Below are 22,092 nucleotides of genomic sequence, written 5' to 3' on the forward strand. Positions count from 1 at the left end.
CCTCCGTACCTGTTTACTCCAAACAGGCTGATAAGGATTCAAGATTGGCCCCAGGGAAAGAACAAAGGGTAAACACTACCCTGGGTGGGTCCTTCCACAAGCCTCTTTGGAGCCGGATAAAGAAACACGTTTGACTGCAAATTAAACAACCCAGGCCGGAATAGCTCGCATTCTCCACCAGAAGAAAACCAAACATCACACCTCTCACCCCTGACCCAATGTTCCTGCAGCCGCGCTCGACCATGCTGCAGAGACCTGGCTTTGACTGGCTTGCGGGTAAACACCCAGGCTTTCCAAACCTGTTTGCCGACAGAAAAAGCAAAGTTGCTGCTGTCAGCGCTGTCAGCCCCGAGCTGATAAAGGCTTCCCGGCATCCAAAGGGGCATTCCTGAGCTGCTGCCGTTGCCCCTGTGCGGGGGTACGGGCTGGGTGGGAGGGGGCTGCTGGGTCTCACTGACCTCCCCGTGCCTCTGCTCCCCTCCTGCGCAGCAAATCCATCACCAACAGTTTATTTTAGGGGCTGGGGCGAGAGCTGGCATCAACGCCAGCAGGTCGTGGGGCTGGCTCCTGCAGGCAGGGACCCTCTCCAGTGGCTCATGGTGGTGCTGGGGCTGTTTTTCTGTCTTTTACTGGCCCACCAAAGGGCTCCTCCAGTGAGAAGCTGGGTTGCCTGCACTTGTCCGTGGTGCTTGTGAGGGGGGGATGCAGGTCTGAGCCCCTGGTGCTCACACGGTTGCACCGGTCAGTCCAGGAGCTGTGGCTGATCCTTGCCCCTTCCCAACTGGGAGCCCACCGGCTCTCACAATACTTCCCAGGGGTGTTTTGGGGTCCCACCGTACTGAAAGTGGGGTTTCTGCACCGCTGAAACATCGCAATATGTGCCAGAGCGCCTGGGCTCGCTTCTTTAAAGGGGTTCACCCATCTCCTGGCATTCCAGATCTTCACATCAAACAAAATCCCCCCTCAGCACAGCCACAAAATCCCCAGGATACAGAGAATTTAGTGAGCCGGGGCGGGGGGGGGGGGGGGGTTGTGGCTCTCCTCCCCGGGGCCGGGCAAGGCGGACCTGGACCAGCCGGTGGCAGAAAGCCAGGGCAGCCGGTTGGCATTAAGACGAACAGCAGGTTTGGCATTGGGGTTGTTTGGGGCTTTCGCTTGCTGTGAAGATCCAGAGCCCTTAGGAGCGTGTGCTCAAGGTTTCTTCTGCAGCCGTGACTCCTTCGGCGGGTGCTTTTCCTCTTAACCCGCAGCCAAGAGCCTGCCCTGACGGCGCGGTGCCAGGAGCTGGCATGGCTGTGGCAAAGCCCAGCGCTGGGCACAGGGTAGCGCCAGGCAGGGAGATGCAAACGAGGTGTTTCTGCTGCTAATCTAGGCTGCTCTCTCCCCTCCCGTCCCTCCCTCCCTCCCAGTTGCAGGAATACTACAAGAAGCAACAGGAGCAGCTTCACCTGCAGCTATTGACACAGCAGCAAGCCGGAAAGCAGCAACCCAAAGAGGTGAGCTCATGCAGATGGGTTCTGGGCCATCAGATCTGGCAGCAAATAAAAGGGGGACCAGCACAAAACAAGGTGTGCGTGGATCCCAGCACCCAGGGCAGCCGGCTAGGAGCTGGCAGGGATGGACACGGGGTGTCCTGCTCCTGGGGGGTGCCAGGGTGGCCGGTCCGGGTGCTGGGAGTTCCTCCTCCTCCTCCCTAGCCGCGATCTGGCACATGCACCGAGCTACATCGTTCTTGGCACCGCATCCTTGTCGGTGTATCTAGAAACTCCGGGGTGGGTGTGAGGAGCGGTGAAGTCAGTGGGTGCGGGCTGGCAGCTCTGGCGAAGCCGCTGGACCCTCAGCAGGAGGGGTGGGTCGCTGCCCCCCCAGCACAGAGCAAGGGCTCCCCAAATCCTGCTGGTGGGAGGGGGGCAGGCGAGGCTGGGCTCAGCCCTTGCCCGATGCGCTGACCCTGCCAGGCTCTCAGCACGGCTCGGGCAGCCCAGTCCTGGTTGAGCTGGCATGGCAGCACCCTGGCAAGTAGGCAGGCAGGGCTGGTCAGGTGGGAGCCCAAACCAAGGCTTTTCCTGCCAGGAAAGGTGGTTCCACAAAACCTAAGCACTGCATGAAATAGCCGTGATGCTGGCGAAGGGCTTTTCCAGTGAGAGATGCTCAGGTAGGGGATGCTGTCAGCACCCCCGTGACCAGGGACCAGGTTGGCAGTGATGGGCCCTTTGCTGGGGAGGTGGTTGGCTGAGGGAGAATTGTTTATGCTGGTGTGATTGCGTCAGTCTTGTGTAACTCCCTTTACACAACAGGTTCTGCTGCCGTTTTTCGGAGTAATGCACTCCAAGGCGTTGTAGCTTTATCAGCAATGCTCGGGTTTGGGGATGTGCCGGTTGCACGGATGCTGGGGGTTGACCCTGACGGGCAGCGGGCAGGTAGCACTGCTCCCTTCCTTTTTCTTACATATTTTTGCCCTTTTCTCTTCCTAGATCGGTGCACTTGGTACCATTGGGGGGTATTTTGCGTTGCATGTGCTGTTGTATGCCTGGCATCACTGCCCTCTCCCTCGGGCATCCTTCCTTGGGCTCCCAGCACCAGACGGACATGGAGCTGAGCCATTTGGTCCCTGTCCCCGGCTGAGCATCAGTAGCAAGCAGGGAAATGGGTGCTGGGGCCATTCATTGCAATCCCCCTTCGTGGAATCCAGCACGTTGATTTACACTCACCTGTTCTCAGCACTTAAAAAATTCAGCTTGCTTTTGGGGAAGAAAGCATATAAGCCCAGGCTACATATTGGGGTGGGGGCTTGATGGCAAAGGACATGCCGGTGCTGGGGGAACAGGAATGCTCGGGGTCACACCGGCACCCACTCAAGCTTTCAATAGACTTTGACCCAGGCTTTCATTGCGGGCTGTGGGCGTATTTACGCGGCGTGCGTGGGGTCAGGCTTTATCAGAGCCATCTGCAGGAGCTGGAGTAGCTGCTGGTGCTCCAGGAACGGGGGAGGCATAAATCTGAGCTTCCTCAAGGGCTTTCCTCTTGGCCGTGGTGATGTTATATTGCAGCAACGAACGGGGATATAATTAAGCTCTAACAAAGGGCTTGCTTAGTGGGCTCCTGGTTTCAAAAAGCGCATGTTAACTTTTAATTAAATGGTACAGAGGAGACGAGAAATTTATCAGCTAAGAAAGTCTTGAGTGGCTGGCAGGGGGGAAGAGGCATTAGATGCTGCTATAGGGGTGTGTGTCCAGCTCCTGGCAGCATCACCACCCCATGGCTGGGAAAACCAGCCAGGGGTTCCCCACGAATGGATATCGTAGTGTTTCCACTCCCCAAACCCCTAGCCGGGCTTTGTGGGGTCAGCTTCATTCCGTGAATTTGGGCAGCTGCTATTAATAAAGCATGCGTTCGGCAGCGGCGTGTGCCTGCCGGCAGCGGCGGTGCCGTTGCTTCCCCCGACGGCGCAGGGAATAGCTGGCGTGTCTGGGATGCCGCTGCAGAGCCGCTCTTGGCCGACGTCGGCTCCTTCATGGAAATCCACAGCGGTATTTAATTACGGCCCCGCTGCAAGGTTTGTAAACCGAGCGCCTTCTGCTTTCCCTCTGCTTGATTTCAAGGACTCGCCTCGGTGTAATTGTTAAGTCAGCGGCTCGTCTGCGAGCGCGGAGGAGGATCAGCAGGTGGGAAAGGCTTTGTGCCGCCACCACCACCGCCACCGCGCCGAGGAAGGTGCCGGGAGCAGGTAGCAGCATCCCATGGAGGAGCGTCTCAGATCTCCCCAGGAGGAGCGGCGTGGCTGGAGGTCCCCTGGCGGGTGCGGGGAAGGGGAGAACAGGAACAGAGGGAGCGCGGAGGATGGAAACGTGTCGGAAGCGCCTGTCGGCAGCATCCTGTCCCAGAGGATGCGGGGGGGATGCTTTGTGTCCGTGGTCTGCAAGGAGCTGCGTGGCGGCGGGGGGTGCGAGGAAGGGGCTGAGGAAGACGGCTGATCCGTGCATCCACACGTCTTGCCGGGATGGGGCTGAGCTGCAGCAGCTCCCAGCCCTTCCTGGAGCCTTTTCCTGTGCTAGGGTGTACGGGCGAACCGCCGGCCCCCAGCAGCATCCTGGGCACGGGGGGAGCAAGGACCTGCGGCGCAGGGCTGGGACGGCTCTGGGCAGCCCCTCGCCCTCATGGCAAGAGGCAGCGAAGCCAGTGGCTGCCATCCCGCTCTTTCCCTGGCTGCTTTGCCTCTCCAAGCCCCGCTCCTGCAAGCAGCGTCCGGGTGCAGAGACCCCAGTATCCCCTGGGGACGAGGCCAGTGGATCTCCCTGTCCCCCTAAAGCTGCTGGGGGGGGACGTGGGTTGTCCCTCTCCCGAGTCTGGTGGGGCAGAGGAGGGGGCTGGCGCAGGGGGGGGGTTGCCTGCTGCCTAACCTCGGTGTCAGCTTAATGAACTGCTCCTGTCAGTCCCGCGTGTCACGCCGAAACTCCTCCTGATGTGCTCATAAATCAAAGTGACGGCGGCTCTTACCCCAGTAGCTGCATCCAGTCATCTGCGTCTAATGTACGCCGAGCACAGGCGCAGCTCTGGACCCCGAGCCCCTGCGCTGGGATGGGAGGCAGGACTGGAGGGGGGGGGCAGGATCTGACCCTAACACAGAGCAAGCTTCTCCGAGGAGTGCTGGGGGGTCCCCTCCGGGAGGGGCTCAGCCGGCATTTGCCAGGTTGGGGCTTGGTGAGAGGAGAGGAGCCGAGCGAAACGCACAGAGCGATGGCAGGGAAGAGGTTTTCTGTAAGGTTGGGGCTGAAAGTCAGATTCTCGCCGCCCTGCCTTCTCCAGGGCAGACTTGACTGCAAGACCCCGGGCTGGTGGGTGCTGGTGGGTGGGTGTGCACGTGGGTGCGCATCCTCACCCATCACGCTGGGTGGGTTTGAGCCCGTGCAGTTTATTGGCTCCGCAGTGCAGCAGTTGCTCCCTGGGGACTGGCAGGTTGGCTTCCCCAGGGAGAAGTGATCCTTGTTCTGGCTCAGCCCAGGCATTTGTGCATCCGCCAGGCACCAGGACTTGTATTCCCAGGGCTGGTCCTTACGTTGGTGGTCTGGTGAAGCTGGAAGGATGCACATGCGGATTCGAAGCACGGGAAGGTGCGGGTTCAATGTGGACAGCATCGTCCCTGCCAGAGCCCGTGCATGGGTCAGGGCTGCCCGGTCCCGTGGGGCAGGGGGGGTCTGACTCCACCGGCCGCAGCTCCGGTGAGGCCAGGTCAGGAGAGCCCAGCTGGGCTACGAGGTGCAGGTGACGTGCCCCGGGGATCCTCGTGACTTCATTCACTCCAGTTTCCTCCTGCCCTGCAGCCTGGAAGTGACATGAATGAGGCTGTGTTCATGCGGAGCCAGGGCTTGCCCTGGGGTCCCTGGGGAGGGCAGCAGCAGAGACGGGAAGAGGAGGAGAAGCCGCCCATCCCATCCCAATCCCATCCCAGTCCCATCCCAACCCATCCCAGCTGCTGTTCTAACGCAGGCGAGGGCACGCAAGTCCATCCCACGTGGTGGCAGAGCTTCCCCTGGCAGGGGACAGGGACGGTGCTGCCTCTGTTAAGGCCCTCGGGTGCGCAGCCTTGTCCTTGGGGTTTTTTTCCTCCATCATGATCCTGCGGTCCATGGCCTGCTCCCTCCTGGCTCAGCACCTTGCTCAGGAGCCAGGGCAAGCACAGATTTCTCTTCACTGAGCAGAAATCGCTTTGATTTGTGCTGTTATCTTCAAGCATCAGAGGTGCAGGACTGAGGCAAAGCCAGAGAGGGTCTGGACCTGACGCTGGGGGTCAATCCTGCCATGGCCAAGAGGTGGACAGGACAGGGAAGAGTCTGCACATCCCTCTGAGGCTGAGAAACTAGACTTAAACTCTTTCTGTGACCTAGACGGGACTCACAGTCGTGCCTGACATTGCAGACTGTGGAGGATTTGCAGGACCATGCCTGGAGCCCTATCCTCGCCCTTCATTTCACAAAGCCGGGGCCAAGCACCTCCAGGGGACCACCTGTATCCCAGGGGTGCTTTCGGGTACAGCAGCGTGCGCTGGTTCTGAACTGGGTTTGCCGTGGAGAGCATCTGCTGTTCCCTGTTGAGCAGAGAGCGGGATGCAGCCTCGGGGATCATCAAGCAAGGGAGGTGCGGCTGTGCCAGGTCCCTGAAGTCCCCAGTGCAGCAGGAGCCTGAGTCCCCACGATGCTCAGACCCAGCCAGAAGATAAAGGGATATTTCCTTTCGCAAAGCTCTTGCGCTCATCAGTAAGAACATGGCTGTGGAAATACTTCTTTTTGGGGTTGCAAAGTGCCTTGGCCGTGCTCCGCCGAGGAGGGGGCTTGCTCTGCCGAGAGGGGTCCCGATGCTTCTCTCGCCGAGGATAACGGAGCTGCCGTGGAGGGGCTGGGCTGCTGCTGGGGCTGGGTGGCGCGGCACAGCCGGCTCAGGCTGCCTGCAGCCCGGCTCCGTGCAACCTGCAAACAATGTCTGCACAAACAGAGGGGTTCGAGGGGTTCAAGGGGTTACGGAGACGCCTGCCCCGCTAATGAGGCCGGGCAGGCCCAGGGCAGCTCCCCTTTCGTGGCCGGCTCGGATTAGCAGCTGCCTGTCCCCATCCCTAATTGAATTCTCTCCCCTTCAGTTAATTCTCATGGATTTCTTGGTGCCTCCCCAGGGACCCGTCCTGCCTAACTAGTTTAGGGCTTGGCTGGGTTGGTCAGAGCACGGCCGGCTCCTGGGGGTGGGTGGGAGAGTTGCCTACCTGGGGAGTGCTCCTGGCCATGGTGGGGGCACCCATCCTGGCACAGGGCACCAGCTCCCCTGCGGACAGTTGTTTTCTGCCCCCTGTCAAGAAGGGGCTTGTAATGGTCATTTTTGGCAAATAGGGACCATTTCCCTGCTTCAAGGAGGGTCCTGTGCAGCCAGGGTGCCTTTTGGGTGCTGGGAGCCCCCTTTGGGTGATGCTGGGTGCCTGTGGGAGCTCACCCTGCAGCTGAGCCTTCCCCTGTGGGACCCCACAGCTTTCGTTTGCGGGTTCGCCCACCTCGCAGGCAGAGCTGGGTCTCTGCTCTGAGCAAGACCCCAGCTCTGCTCACTCCCTCTCTTCTCGGTGCTTTATTTTTCCCTTCCCCTTTCCCTTTCTTCTCCTCCTCTTCCGACAGATCAAAGCCTCCGTCCGGCTCAGCCACCAGCTGAGCAGGCTCAGCGCCCAGCAGCAGGATGGAGGCACACAGGGCCGCGGCACCACGGCTGCGGGCATCCCTCACGGCCGCCGCCGGGCCCCTGCGAGGCTTCTGCTGCAAGGCTGGAAATAACACGCTTTGATTTCTCCCTTTTGTCTCCTGGCAGCCGTTAGGGAACAAGCAGCTGGCCTTCCAGCAGCAGCTCCTGCAGATGCAGCAGCTCCAGCAGCAGCACCTGTTAAACCTGCAGCGCCAGGGGCTGGTGAGCCTCCCACCGGGGCAGGGCACCGTGCCCCTGCAGACCCTGCCCCAAGGTAAGGACCCCCGCCCAGGCAGAGCGTTGGGGGGAGTCCCCGTGGCTGCAGCTTCTCCCTGCTCCGAGTGATGGAGGGCTGGGGAGGGGGCTGGGGCATTGCTTTTTCTAATGTACCCATTTAAAGTTTGGGATCTGGTTGTATTCATGGCCGGAGCAGCTTTGGGAGTGTTTGAGCAGGGCTGGGTGCAGGATTGGGTCCCCAGCTTCCTCTTGCTGAGGGGTGCCAGGGTGTGGGGGGCCGGGGTCTCCTTTCCTCTGGTCACAGCTCTGCAGGGCTCCGTGGGTGCTGCGGGCACCTCGTTTTGGGCTTCCCGAGGGTGCTGTGCAGCCTCCCGGCACAGCTACCGGCACAGGGGGCTCTGCCCGGCTTCAGGAGATGATTTGGTGGTGCATGGTCCATGCTGGGCTGCCGGAGCTTTGGGGAGCCAAGCTGTGCCGGTAGAGGGGGGAATCCGAGGGGTCCCGAGCCAGCCCGGTGCATGGGTGCCAGTGGGTGCTGCTCCTCCCCGCTGACAGCGGGTGCTTTCTCCCTGCGCCGCAGCTGTGTGCCCCTCGGACCTCCAGCAGCTCTGGAAGGAGGTCACGGCCACCCAGCCTGTCGAGGACAGCATTAAGCAAGAAGGTCTCGACCTCACCACCAACACCTCCAACTCTACCTCGTTTTCGGCCGCCAAGGTCTCGCCTCCCATTTCCCATCACCCTCTGCCCAATGGACAGAGCACCATGCACACGCCGAGAAGGGACAGGTACAGCCCTGGCATTTGGGTTTTACCCCTGGAGAGGTGGAAGGGGCTGGGATCCATCACCCACAGGGCTGGCGGCAGGGTTGGGAGGGTCGGGGGTTTTCTGCCTGCCCCCAAAACAATCCTACTCCTGTTTTGCTGTGCCCATGGAGGACTGGGAACCACCGCTGCGGGGTGTCCCGTGGGTCCCCGAGGGCTGGTCCCGTGCACGGGAACGCTGGAGCATCACAGCTGCCCCGTCTGATGGTCCCTTTCCCTCTTCTGCAGCTCTTCCCACGAAGAGACCCCCGGCTCCCACCCACTGTACGGCCACGGAGAGTGCAAGTGGCCCGGCTGCGAAACCCTCTGTGAGGACTTGGGACAGTTTGTCAAGTAAGTGACTTTGGGGGGAGGTTTTCCTGGAGGAGGGGAGAGCCCAGGCGCTCAGGGTGGAACAGCATGGTGCTGCTGGAGGGGGAGACCCCAGAAGTAGGTCCGGACCCCCTAAAATCTGTCTGCCCAGAGATAGGGGGGCCCCGTGCAAAAGGCAAAAACCCAGCAGGGTTTGCTGCTGGAGGAGAACTGGGCAGGCCCAGGCAGCGGGCGAGGGGTCTGCAGCTCCCCTCCTGGGGGGCGAGGGGAGGGGAGGGAGCAGATGGCAGCGCGGCACCCGCTGACACTGCTTGTGGGCTCCGGCGCTGACTGATTAACTCCGCTGTCGAAGAGCCCTCTGCTAGCGTCAGGGTCAAACAAATTGTTTTCACGCTTCGTCAGAGGTTTACTTAATTAGTTCATTTGCAATTAGATCTCTTTGTAGCCGGGATTTTTAGCAAAGACATCAGAAGGAACTGACGGGCTTGCTTGCTCCTTCCAACCCGCCCCCCCCCCCCCCCCGCCGCCTCTCCGGCTGTCTGCTCAGCGCGGTGGCCGAGACGCACCGACGCGTGCTTTGCTCTCCATCAGGGAGATCTGGGGGTTTTACAGACCTGTCCTGTCTGCTGCCACGCACTCAGGGCCGGCTCCACTGGGAGCATCCCTTGGACCACACCAGCCTCCTTGTTGGTAGGGAAGGAGCCGGGCGGAGGCCTTGCAAAGGAGGATGAGGAGGTGCGAAGGCAGCCTGCGGATGCTGGGGGAGCCCTGCCTGGTGGCGACGGAGCGGGTGAATGATGAGGCATCTCCTCCCACCTCTGGGGCATGTGTACACGGCACGGGGCAGATGAGCAAGCTCCGCTTTGGAAGCTGGAGCTGGGGTTGGCCAGGGCTAGGCTGTGGTGCCGAGAGAGCCTTGCTGTGCCAGCCAGGGCTCTAGGGTCCTTGCACTCCCCCGTCCCACCTGCCTGCCCCCCCAAGCAGACCTAGGGCTTGCAGGAGCAAGCTCCCCGAGGGGCAGCCTCGCCGGCAGCACTAGTGAGGTGTTTCTGTCCCCTCTCCGCCAACATGAGCATATGTCGGGGTGAGGGATGGATGGAACGAAGACCTCCAGCTCCCAAAGGCTGAGCCCACCTGCAGCAGGGACCTTGCTTGGAGTCCGGGCACCAGCTTCAAGCCTCCTCTGAGCATCACCTCCATGGAGTAGCTCGGAAGGCCTCAGCAGTGGGGGTGGAAAGGGGCAGCAGATCCTTTGAGCAGTGGTTTATAAAAAACCTGTGAGGGTCAGGGGGAGGCGTATCTGTTCCCGGCCAGCACAGCTTTGGCTCTCGATAGCTTTTTCCCTGAGGAAACAGCTGTGCCCTCGGTCTGCTGCGTGGGGAGAGGAGCGGATGGCTCGGTCCAGCTGCAGCCCTGTGGAGTGGGGTTGGGACACCGGTGGGGTTTGCTCACGTACAGGCTTGGCAGCCGGTCCCAGTTACCTAACTTGTTTTTGCAAGTTGGGGCTGGAAGTCTTGCAAAGAGCCGGGTGAGACTCCTGCTGTCTTCTGCCTCTGGACTGAGGGTAGATAGTCCTGGGGCACCTTCTCCTGGGATGTCCCAGCAGAAATATCCCAGCCTCGGTCCTGGAGAGCATTGGCCCACAACCCTGGGACACCTGTGTGTTTCCCAGCGTCAGATGCCACCTTTTGGGGTGTTCCTGGGGTGGCCCTGGTACAGTTTGCCCTGCTGCCCAGCATCTCCCCCTCCAACCTGTCCCACTCCTCCAGTGAGGAACCCCGGGGTTTGCACCCTCCCCAGCAAGGAATTGGCCTGGCTATGTGACATCTCTGGTGCTGGATGTGTCCCCAAGCTGCTGCTTTGCTGGGTCTGGGGGCAGGGACCCCCAGAAGGTGATATCCCTGGCTCTGTGGCAAGTGGCGTCCCCATCATCGACTGCTTGCCTCTGCCAGGAGCCCTTCCCTTCCCCATGAGGGAGGGAGGGCAGGAAGGACCAAACGGCCTCGTGCTTTATAAACATAAAGTAGCCGTATAAACATCAGGCATGAAAGCGGTAGAATGAGGAGCACCCTGGAAACGTCACCTTTTGCCTTCAGGGGTTTCCTTAGAGGGTGTAAGTAAACCTCCATAATGCCACCTTTGTCCTGGAAACCTGCTCCTCAGGTCCTCCTGGGCACCTGCTGCCAGCAGCCTTCTCCAGGACTTTCCATCAACCAGTGGGTGGTCATAAGCACTGCAGGGCTGCCCCAGCGCTGCCACGGGCAGGGCTGGTTGTCTACAGCCACCCTCCAGCCCAGTTTGCTTGGTGCCTTCGTGCCTCAGTCTCCCTTCTGCTCGTCACGCTGTGGGCAGCGGTGCCAGAGCATCCCCAGCACAGGCAGCGCCTCACGGGCATCCTTGGGCGTTGCTGCGGTACAGACGGTTTGCAGGTCAGGGCTGATCCCAGGTGTGGCCCAGGTGGAGGGGCCACATTTTGGGCACGTCCGGGCATAAACGCCCGTGTTCTCCTCCCCAGACACCTCAATACAGAACATGCACTTGATGACCGAAGCACGGCCCAGTGTCGAGTTCAGATGCAAGTGGTACAGCAGCTGGAAATACAGGTGGGTACCACCCCAGCCCCCAAGAACGCAGGTTTAAAAAGCTGTTTCCTTTCCAACTCTGCACGCCGTGTCTTGGCTGCTCTCTGCAAGAGGGGGTTAGCAAGGTTGGGGACGGTAGTGAGATAACCAGCCACCCCCGGGGCTCATTTTAAGCATCCTTCCCAAATAGGGGTGCTGGCCCTGGGCCACATCCTGATGGAGATCAAGGCCTGGGGGACCCTCCAACTAATTCCCCTTCTGACAACAGCATCCCTGCACAATTAGAAGGGATAAGTCATCCCTTCTGCCCAAAGTGTCCCTGTGGGTACAAGGGGATGCCACAGACCTGGAAGACACATGCTGCCTGGGGGGGTACGTGCCCCTAGACACGAGCTGTGCCCCTGCCCTTGTGCCCAGCCGTGCCACTGCAGTGAGAGCCACGGGGCTGCTGGGTGCCTGGGAAATCAGGCCACTTATTTTGGTGGCTGAACACGGTCTTTGGAGCCCAACTTCGGGGTGCTATTTTTGGAAAGCCAGTTCTTTAAATAGTGCCTTTCCCAGCATCTCCGACTCCCCGATGTGTCGTGCGTAATTCGGTTAATCGAAAAGGGGTGGGGGTGGGGGAGGAATGGGAGGAAGCGGAGGGTTGTCATCTTGGGACTTAAAAGTGGTTGAGGAGGAAATTGAGACAGGGCAGTGGTCTCTGTCGGAGGGTTGCTCACCGAGCCCCCCACGGCATGACAGTGCCCGGGTGTGTGGTGGGGGCTGGCAGCAGCTCAAGGCGGTTTGTGCCCATCGCCATGCGGGGCGGTGGGTGTCACCACGGGGGACACCAGCCCCGGGGGGCGGACAGCAGCCTTGGGAGCCTCTGCCCAGAGTTACGATAATGGGGGCTGTGGAGGCGGGGGGGGGATGCAGCAAAACCTTCCCGGGTGGGGAGGCTGCGAAGCCGCCTGGGCGAAGGCGTGCGAGCGCATCCTGCTCCCCAGCCCCAGCTAAAGGGAGAGGTTGAAAGCAATTACTGGGGCTTGAAGAGGGGAGGGAAAGGAAGGGGAAGAAAAAAAAGCTGAAGGGCGAGCAGAAAGCTGCATGTGCAGAGAGGAGAACCTGCCACCAGAGCTACCAATTATAAAGTTTTCAGCGCGGAGCTCCCGCTGTGCCAGCGGAGAGCGCCTGCATCACGAGGGGAGACCTGTCAGCTCTAATGAGCACCACGACAGCACGAAAGCATCTGAGCTGCTCCAAACTTGCAGCAAACTCTACTCTGGCTCCTGCCTTTAACTCCTTCCTCGCCTGACTCCCGGCTCCAGAGCCTGCCTGGGGAGGGGGCTTGGCTGGCAGGGAGCTGGCAGCACGTGGTAATGTGGCCGACCCCTGAGCTTGAGGGGTCGCGGTGGAAAGGGGAGGTGACGGGGAGAGAGAGGGTGTCAGATCCCATCGCCTCCGCCGGGCTCAAAATCTCTCCTGGTGCCACAGTGAATATTTCACCCTTCTCCGCACTCGGGGGAGTAAACAGGCGAGAGCGCGCAATTAAAGCGATGTTGTGCGTCCGGGTGGATGGATGGATGGACGGAGGGATGGGTGGATGGACGGACAGAGGGATGGGTGGATGGACGGACGGAGGGATGGGTGGACGGACAGGGAGCTGCTGGTGAGCGGGAGGCAGCAGAGGCTGGAGGAGGGCGAAGGGGACAGGGACAAGAGCACCTGGGCAGGAGGGTGAGGCTGCGGTGGGTGGCTGGGACGGGGCCATGCTGTTGGATGGCAGCCAGAAGGCACGGGAAACAACTCCATTTCATCCTACATTTTTCACCTGACTGCACACATGGAGCTGGAGCAGCAGTAGCCCCTGTGCCCCCCACAATGCATGCCACAGCCTGCCACAGAGCCGTGGCCCCGCTGGTGCTCTTGGGAGGGCTCAGCGTCAGGCAGGAGGTGGCTCCTGTGGGGATGCTGGAGGATGCTGCCTGCCCAGAGCCAGGGCTGGGGGCACCTCTGCAGTGGCTGCCGGCACTGCCTGACCATCTCCCTTCTGCTTCTTGCCTCCTGCAGCTGGCAAAGGAAAGTGAGCGTCTCCAAGCAATGATGGCCCATCTTCACATGAGACCTTCAGAGCCAAAGCCTTTCAGCCAGCCTGTAAGCGTGCGTCCCCCTCCTGCCCTTGTACATCCCCGCAGCCGCTGGCTGCCATCCCCTCCCTGTCCTGTGCACGGTCACCACAGCCCTGCGTGGCCCAGCTGGACGGGCTTCTTGGGGTGGCCATGCCTTGACCGTGCTCCGGCACACATAGTCTGGTCCCTTGTGCTGGTGCAAGGCATCAAGCAGGAGTGAAATGCAACCTGCGTCAGAATGTTGTGCTGTTCCGCCAGTTTGGACATGTAATGGTTGCATCCCAATCCCATCCCATCCTGTGGCTGCAACCTCTCCTGCAGCTGCATCCCATCCCGTGGTTGCATCCCCATCCTGTGGTTGCAACCTCTCCTGCAGTCGCATCCCATCCCGTGGTTGCATCCCCATCCTGTGGCTGCAACCTCTTCTGCAGCTGCATCCCATCCCGTGGTTGCATGCCCATCCTGTGGTTGCAACCTCTCCTGCAGTCGCATCCCATCCCGTGGATGCATCCCCATCCCGTGGCTGCAACCTCTTCTGCAGCTGCATCCCATCCCGTGGATGCATCCCCATCCAGTGGCTGCAACCTCTCCTGCAGTCACATCCCATCCCGTGGCTGCATCCCCATCCCGTGGTTGCAACCTCTTCTGCAGCTGCATCCCATCCCATGGTTGCATCCCCATCCCGTGGTTGCATGCCTTTGCTGCCTGCTTTTCCGTGCCGAGCTGCCAGTGTGCCGGGGGGCTCTCCCCACCCGTCCTTCCCCGTGCCGGTGCCCAACCACCCGTCCTCCCTCCCGCCTGTCCGTGCAGCTGAACCTGGTCTCCAGTGCCACCCTCTCCAAGAGCACTTCCGACACGTTCCCCGACGGCTTACCTCATCCCCCCACCTCCGCCACGGCGCCCATCACCCCCCTGCGGCAGGGCCCCTCCGTCATCAGCTCTTCCACTTTACACAACGTGGGGCCCATCCGCAGGAGAAACTCGGAGAAGTTCTGCACCCCAATATCTTCAGGTGAGCATTGGGATGGGGCTCAGCACCCTCCAGCACGCGGTTCCCAGGTCCCCAAGCTGATCCCTTCACCCCCCCACCTCCAAATTTCTTATCCCCTCTCCAGAACTTGCACAGAATCACGAGTTTTACAAAAACGCAGATGTCCGGCCACCCTTCACGTACGCCTCGCTCATTCGGCAGGTGAGTGGCTCCCCGTGCCGTGGGCTTCAGCTCTGCACCCCGAGACCTGCCTGTGGGGCACCTTGGGCAAAGCCCCGCTCTCCCCCATTTATCTCAGTCCTGGGGGAGCCCCTGCACGCGCTGAACCCCCATGTCTCCCCCCGGTGCCTCCCTACGGGATGGGTGTCAAGCCCCACCAGGGCATCACGGGTGATGCTCTTGTCCCCTCTCTGGTTTCCCAGGCCATCCTGGAGACCCCCGACAGGCAGCTAACGTTGAACGAAATCTATAACTGGTTCACGCGGATGTTCGCCTACTTCCGAAGGAACACGGCCACCTGGAAGGTGAGAGCAGCTCTGCTCAGCGCCGGGGGGCTCACCCCATCCCACCCAGGGCTCACCCAATCCCACCCAGGGCTCGCCCTGTCCCAGCCAGAGCTGCCTGCCATGGGGGATGCTCCAGCTTAAATGGGCACCTGTGGTAAAGGACCAGTTTATGGCACAGCTCTGAGATGGTGCAGGAAAACTGATTTTGTGGATAAATCCCACATTTCTCCCCCCAAAGGCTCATCCCATCCCACCCAGAGCTACCTGCCACGGGGGATGCTCCAGCTTATATGGGCAGCTGTGGTAAAGGACCGGTTTATTGCACAGCTCTGAGGTGATGCAGGAAAGTGATTTTGTGGACAAATCTCACATTTCTCCCCCCAAAACATATCCCTGGTCTCTGGGAGCACATCATCCATGCAGTAGGATACAGCAGAGGGCTGCACTGTAGAAAGCTGGGGCTTTTTGCGGAGCTGGGGCTGGAGCAGAGCTGCCCACTATGAGAGAAGGGCAGATAAAAGCGAGACACCCTCGAAACAGCAGATCAGGGTAACGGTAACGCAGGGCAGCGAGGCGCAGTAGGGTGCAGATGCTGGTCCATGGGTATGGAGGGAGAGTGGGGATGGTCCATGGGGTTGGAGGGAGAGTGGGGATGGCTGGGGGGACGGCTGGCAAGCAGAAGCACCCGTGGTGCGCCCCTGCTTGGTGCTTGTTGCTGTACAGGCAGGTACTCGCAGTTTTTGGTGCTGAGCAGCCGTTTGTCAGGACTAGGCTGATGGGCATCAGTTCTGGGGCAGCGCGCAGGTGCTGGGGCTGCTCCCCCCTTGGTTATTTAGAACTGGAGAACTGAGAAAACGTGTTGTGGAGGAATGGGGTGGTTGTGAGAAGGAGCAGTTACTGCCCTGACGGGGGAAGATTTATTTCTTGTTTCCTGCTGCGTGCGTTTACTGAGACGCAGCATCCTCCTGCTTAGGGCAGCAAGAAATAAAGGGGCAGAGGGAAAGTTACACTTAAAAAAAATTTGAATAAACGAGGCACAAGCGAGACGGTGCATTTTGAAAGGGTTAAAGGAGGAATCGGTTCTCCTGGAGCCCAGGGCCCCCGTGTGTTGCTGCTGCAGATTCCAACAGCGAACTAACGGGTGTTTGGGCTCCAAAGCGCTATGGGTGGCCGCTGGCTTGGGCACAGCCCACCCTGAGCATCCCCACACCCCAGCAGGGAGGGTGGCAGTGGGAAGGAGCGGGGCTGGAGGGGTCCCAGGTGCCTGGGCCATTTCTGGTCCTGGCCGTGTCCCTGCGTCAGGCTGGAGTCCCCCTCACGGCACGCGCGCAGCACTGCAAGCCGGGGAGCATCGTGGGGAGCATCCACCGCTGGTCGCTGCCGCTGCTGTCGCGAGCTGGGGACACCCCCAGCTGCGGGGACAGTGTGGGCAGTGATGGGGAGCACTGGGGCAGAGCCCGCGGTGGCCGTCCCTGCTCCCAGGACGGTGTCTCGCCGGCCAGGGCAGAGCAGGGGCTGTCCCCAGGGCAGCACTTCACCCGTTTTTACAGTTTTCCCATCTGTGGAATGAGACAGCAGCAGGTGAAAATGCCTTTTTCTTGCCTTTTTACTGGCTGAAAGGAGTAAATATTTTGGGTTTTTTGCTTTGCAGCTTCCTCGCACCCCGTGTTATCCAAGGGCAGAGCTGATGTCTTGGACAAGGGCATGGTTCCCTTCTTGCTGCTCTTTATTTTTTCCCATTCCACCACCAGAAGGGATGGCAGGGGATTAAAAAGAGCTACCAGGGGGGGATGATTCCCTTCCCAAATTCCAGTGTCCAAGGCAAGGCTTCTTTTGAAGGAGCGGGATACACAGGAAAAAATAATGTATTTCCACCCTTCAGAAAGCCACCGTTTCTGCTGCAGCTTCTCCCTCATCTGCTGCTGCAGCTTCCCCATGGGATGGGGCACGGGTGCTGGGGGCCAAGGTGGGTACCCCATCCCCACAGGGGGGCAGAGCCCCGGCATGATGTGGGGGCCCACAGGGGGACCCCCGGCACGGCACGGCACGGGGGGCAGGGCCAGGGGTGTAAAGCAAACATCATTAGAAAAGACAAAGATGAGAAGCAAACAGAGCAGCCAAGTCTGGCACTGAACAAATACTCGACTGAAATACAGCAGCCACGTTAGGATGAGGCAGGGGACCCATCCCGACACGAGGTGGGAGGATTCCCGTGGCGGGGGTCTCGCCTGGCACCTCTTCCATGTCCTGGGGCCAGCACCCTGCCTGACGCCCAGCACAGGGAACAGGGCATCCCAGGCTCCGGTGATGCTGAATCGCATCCTGCCCAGTGCCAGGATTTATTTTATTTCCATTTTGGCTTTTGCAAACACATACCCGCCAGTGCCTCGACGCAGGGGGGTGTCACCAGAGGGAGAGGGGGGACATGGGCACTGCTGGGCTGCGGCTGCGCCTCCACGTGCAGGAAAGGTTTCGGCTTTGCCACGCTTCTTGCCTTTAATCAGGGCTTTGTTTGGATGAGGAGTCCCCTGCGTGCACAGGAAGGAGGAAGGGGAGCACGGGCAGGATCCGGCCCCAGCGAGGGGAGGAAGTCCTGTGTTTGCTCGCCAGGGGAAGGGGCTCAAGGGCAGCAGCAGGACCCGGCCCCGGCCAGACCTCAGACCCCTGGTTGCGGGCAGGGTGCAGGGTATTCGCAGAGACGGTGCAAGGACAGAGCCGCGGTTCATCCTGCTGCCATGCTGGTCCAGGAGCACAGTGATGTCTGGGGTCCCCCTGGGATTACCAGCTCCCCAGGGTGTCTGCATGGTGCTGAGTGCAGCCCGAGCCTCCTCTCTGGGTGATGCCAGCACGGGGTTTGAGGATGAGAGATGCTGAGGCCCCTGGGGCAGGGCATGTCTCAAATGGAGCGTATCCCCTTGGGTGCGAGCGGCGACGGCACCGAGCTGGGACCCAGGGACCTGGCTCTGCACCGCACCCAGCATCGCACGAGGAGCTGGGCTGGTTCCTGGTGTGACTCAGGGGTTCCCTCCAAAAAATCACATCAAACAGCACTTGACTGCCCAAATCTCTGTCCCCAGGACCACCGCCACCTGGCTCCCACTGGGGCCATTGCGGCAGCACTGGGCACACTGGGGTGGCCGGTGAGCAGTGGGCACAGGGCAGTGACCAGAGGATGGATGAATGGATGGACAGATGATGGATGGATGGATGGATGGATGGATGGATAACCAGGGAAGGAGCCCAGCTTTGTTTATTTTTGTCCTTAAATTAAAAAGAAGGAGGCAACAGTGCAATTCGATGAGTTTCTGGGAACTCTTCACACTTTCCAGGGTGGGGGGGTTCAGTCCTTGTGTCTCCTTTTGCCTTGTTGTGTTGGCCAGCTTCTTTGTTTATACAGCCCCCGTTCGACCTTTTAAATTGCTGTTAATGTTTTAGCGTAACGAATTAGTCTCTCATCACGAATCAGGACTCGAAATAAAAAAAAAAAAAAAGAAAAAAAAAAAACCTCCGAGGCCAACTTCCTGAAATTGGGGTCATTCTCATTTGCAAGGCAGAGAATCTGAGAACCTTAATGCAAGGAAATTTATTCAAAGGCAGAGCCCCGGCGTGATTAGGCCCTTTGTAATTATAGCTCGGAGAGATTCCACTCCAGCCTCCTGCCTCCCTCATGGATTAGCAAGTGAGTCGGAAAAATACACAGGATTTAATTAGAGGCAAATTAAAATTGGTAATGAAATAGGGGCAGTAGCAAATGGCAGGGAGTTGGAAGGGGAAAAGGGAGCTGGTATCTCTCGGGGCTGTGCTGTCTGCCTACGTGTGTGTCTCTTTATTTTACATTTAGAAATGTAAAGATGGTCGATGTAAAGAAGAAAGGGAGGGAAAGGACCAAAAAGGGAGGGTGGGGGGAAAGAAAAAGAATGAAAAAGATTAGCTGGCTTTGCCAAGCTTCCCTGAGTGAGCTGCAGTGGAGAGGGTGGCTCAGCTCCTGGGTTCTTGCTGGTGTGACTTGTTCCTTGTCCCACGCTGTCCCCATCTTCCTCGGCACCTGGCCAAGGTCCGTGAAACGGAGTCGTGTCCAACGTGCAGCTCCGGGGCTCAACTCCTAAACCCTCCCGGTGCCGACGGGGCGAGCGAGTGTTCGCAGCACCCATGGGTGGCTTTGCAGAGCGTTTGGCTGTAGACACGCCGAGCGTGGCCAGGACAGCCAGGCAATGTGGGGACCTGCAGGGGCTGGGCGAGGAGGAGAATGGCGAGGAAGAGGAGGGCTCTGGGCGGCGGGGTGAGGGGCCGTGCCACTGAGCTCTCCTGCCCGCTCTGCCTGCAGAATGCCGTCCGCCACAACCTGAGCCTGCACAAGTGCTTTGTGCGCGTGGAGAACGTCAAGGGAGCCGTCTGGACCGTCGATGAGCACGAGTACCAAAAGCGAAGGCCACCAAAGATGACAGGGTGGGTCCTTCTTGCCCATGGGGGTCAGCCCAGCACCCGCGCTCCCACCTGCCCCTGCTGCCAGCGCCCTGGTTGCCGCGCCGGGAGCGCTCAGCCGTGCATTGTTCTGCTTTTTCTCTTTCTGCAGGAGTCCGACTTTAGTCAAAAACATGATTTCAGGACTCGGTTACGGAGCACTTAATGCAAGTTACCAGGTAAGGACCCAGTCTCGTCCCCGGCAGGGATGCGGGGGGCACTGAACCATCACCCCTCCGTAGTCCTGTTTTCCGTCACGGTCTCACATCCTCCACGCCTCAAGCCGCTGCCGCTTTCTGTTGCAGGCAGCGCTGGCGGAGAGCAGCTTCCCGCTGTTGAACAGCCCCACCATGATCAACACCAGCTCCGCCAGCGGCATGCTGCACGTGGGCCACGACGATGTGAGCAGCACCGTGGAGCAGGTCAACAGCAACGGCAGCAACAGCCCGCGCCTGTCCCCGCAGCAGTACAGGTCAGCCCGGCCAAGGGTGAGGGGGTGAGGGACAGGGCTGGTGGGGGTCACTGGGCTGCGGAGGCTTTGGAGCTAAGGGACGGTGGCACGTGGGGCACCCAGAGCTGCTTGTTGCCTCCCACGGCTCCTTCCCCCCCCAGCATGAGGAGCAGGGGTTGGACCAGGAATTTCGTGGGGTTGTGGCGAGTGGGACCAGCTCCCCGAGGCTGAAGGCTTCCCTCCCCGCAGCCATCCAGTGCACGTGAAGGAGGAACCAGCTGAGGCAGAAGATGACAGCAGACCTGTCTCGCTGATGGCCACCACCAACCAGAATGTGACGATTCCTGACGACAGGGACCTGGAGGAGGAGCTGCCGGTGGAAGACTTGTCCTAAGGACCCCTGCCTCCTCCCCACCGAGGGGCAAACCCTTTCCACCCTCCCGACTGGAGACCAAGCGACGGCTCCCACCTCCCCAAGGTGACCTTCGGCGTTAACCTGTTTTTTAAAGGCACTTCCACAAAGCAAAAGGGTTTCCTTGGTGCAACAACCTGTCGCTGATGGCTCGTCCCTCACGCTCCCCACCACCCCATGCTGCAGACCCGGTGACTGACCGACCCCTGCCGCAGGGGACATCCCATGACACGAGAAGCAAAAACCCAAGAGCTGGACTTTTTCTCCCCTCCTCCCTTGATTAGTGACTGGTGAACGAGGATGGTAGGTTGTTTCTGTCCGAAATGGTCCCTTTTTCCTTCCCCGGGCACGGTGGGCACAGGGAAGGCACCTCCGTCCCCTTTTCCCCTCCGGTGTTCTGCCCGGTGATGCTCAAGCCTCCACCAGTGACCACCCTGGGGAGGGAAGGCGGTGGCAGGAACCCGCTGTCATCTCTCCGTCTCCCAGTGGGTTTTGCACTAGGAGGGACCGTGGACCCTGCCCACGTGCTGCCTCCACCCGGCCTTGGGGGAAGAAACGGCAGAAACGGGGGCGAGTCCCCTGCCGTGGTCTGGATGTCGGGCTTGCAGCATTGGCTCGTGGCTGGGGAAGGATGAGGACCAGCGCGTCGGTGGGACCGTGTCCCCTTTGCCTTGTCACCTCTGGCAGGTTGCTAAACTGCCCGGCGAGCAGAGCAGCCGCCCTGGGTTGGCCCCTGTCCCCACTGGTGGGGGGGCTGGTGGCACCCAGCGGTGATGACCATCCCCAGCCAGCCACCAGCGCCGGGCAGCGAGGACACGGCTCCCTGCTTCCTTCTCGACACCGGCTGCAGCAGGTGACACCTCTCCCAGCCCATGCAGGGACGGCCAGTGGCCCGACCTCGCCGTTGGGGAACGTCTCCCGTCCCCTTGCGCACCCGGTTCCTCCTGCCAAGCCGGGGCAGGGACTCCGAGGATGGGCAGTGGCACAGGGATGCAGCACCCGCCACCGCCGAGCCTCCTCCGGAGGGGCTGGCATGGGCAGAGCCCGGCGCTGAGCTGCCTCCCAGCCATGCCGCTGGCAGCAAAGCCGCCCCCGGTGAAAACCAGTGGTGGGCAAACCTGGCCGTGGCCCCCGGTGAAAGCCGGTGGTGGGCAAACCTGGCTGTGGCCGGTGTGCCGAGCCTGCTGCCACCGGCGCTCCCGCTTTCATCGTCTCTTTTTGTTATCCTTTTGTGTGCGTGTGCGTCCAGATGGGAAGATACCAAAAGATTTCTAGAGACAGAAGGTCCGTAGTTCAGGTGAACAGATGGTAATAATGCCAAAAAAAAAAAAAAAAATTAATAATAACGAGAACAACACAACCAAACACCCCTCTTCTCACTGCTCTTTCTTTCTGTGGTGGTGATGTGGGTACCCAGCGCCAGGCTCCTCCCGGCAGGCAGCTGCGGCCACCTCGGTGCCCTGTGCTGGCCTCAGGGACCAGCACCTTTCTCGGGGACCAGCACCTTCCCCAGCACGGCCGGGCTGGCACTGGCTGTCCTGGCATGCAGCAGGGTCTTGGGGGATTTGCCGTGATGGATGTGGAGCTGCTCCCGTTTTCGAGCCCAGCTCTGGGCTCTCCCGAAGCAACGCCGAGCGCTGCTCCATCCCTCCCTGTCCCTGGTACCCTGGGTTGAGACTTCGGCGGTGGGGGCTGCATCGCTGCTCCAGCACGTGGCCCCCAGCCCCATGCGGGGTCCTGGCGCCGGCACGCCGGGAGCTGTGGTTTGGGTTGAAAATGCAACACACAGCTGTGGGTCAGGGGGATGTGTGCTCGTGTGTCCCCATGCATCCATCACCTCTGTGACATCGCAGAGGGGCTCTTGGCCCTGTGGCATGTGTCCCTGGGGCAAGCCTGTACCTCAGATCATCTTCTTTGCTGCCTGGTCCATCCTGGGTACCCAGGTGGCTGCAGAGATGGCGGGGGGCTGGCCCTGGCTCCCCCCTGCAGCCATCGG

At 60.4% G+C, this 22,092-nt stretch overlaps 1 protein-coding gene across 3 annotated transcripts in view; it reads left to right on the top strand.

Moving 5' to 3' along the window:
* Positions 1-21,465, top strand: part of FOXP4 (forkhead box P4) — a 61,950-nt gene extending 40,485 nt beyond the window's left edge. For all 3 annotated transcript variants that reach the window (XM_056361830.1, XM_056361828.1, XM_056361829.1), the window contains 13 exons: positions 1,410-1,496; positions 7,339-7,486; positions 8,030-8,234; positions 8,499-8,603; positions 11,098-11,185; positions 13,217-13,300; positions 14,086-14,287; positions 14,391-14,467; positions 14,689-14,790; positions 19,097-19,218; positions 19,346-19,412; positions 19,539-19,705; positions 19,934-21,465. In XM_056361830.1, the coding sequence (XP_056217805.1) occupies positions 1,410-1,496; positions 7,339-7,486; positions 8,030-8,234; positions 8,499-8,603; positions 11,098-11,185; positions 13,217-13,300; positions 14,086-14,287; positions 14,391-14,467; positions 14,689-14,790; positions 19,097-19,218; positions 19,346-19,412; positions 19,539-19,705; positions 19,934-20,078 (1,599 nt within the window). In that variant the 3' untranslated portion in view covers positions 20,079-21,465. The remainder of the gene's footprint in view (positions 1-1,409; positions 1,497-7,338; positions 7,487-8,029; positions 8,235-8,498; positions 8,604-11,097; positions 11,186-13,216; positions 13,301-14,085; positions 14,288-14,390; positions 14,468-14,688; positions 14,791-19,096; positions 19,219-19,345; positions 19,413-19,538; positions 19,706-19,933) is intronic.
* The last annotated feature ends 627 nt before the right edge of the window (positions 21,466-22,092 follow it).

The sequence above is a fragment of the Falco biarmicus genome, chromosome 16 (assembly GCF_023638135.1).
Source record: "Falco biarmicus isolate bFalBia1 chromosome 16, bFalBia1.pri, whole genome shotgun sequence".
NCBI classification, from domain to species: Eukaryota; Metazoa; Chordata; class Aves; order Falconiformes; family Falconidae; genus Falco; species Falco biarmicus.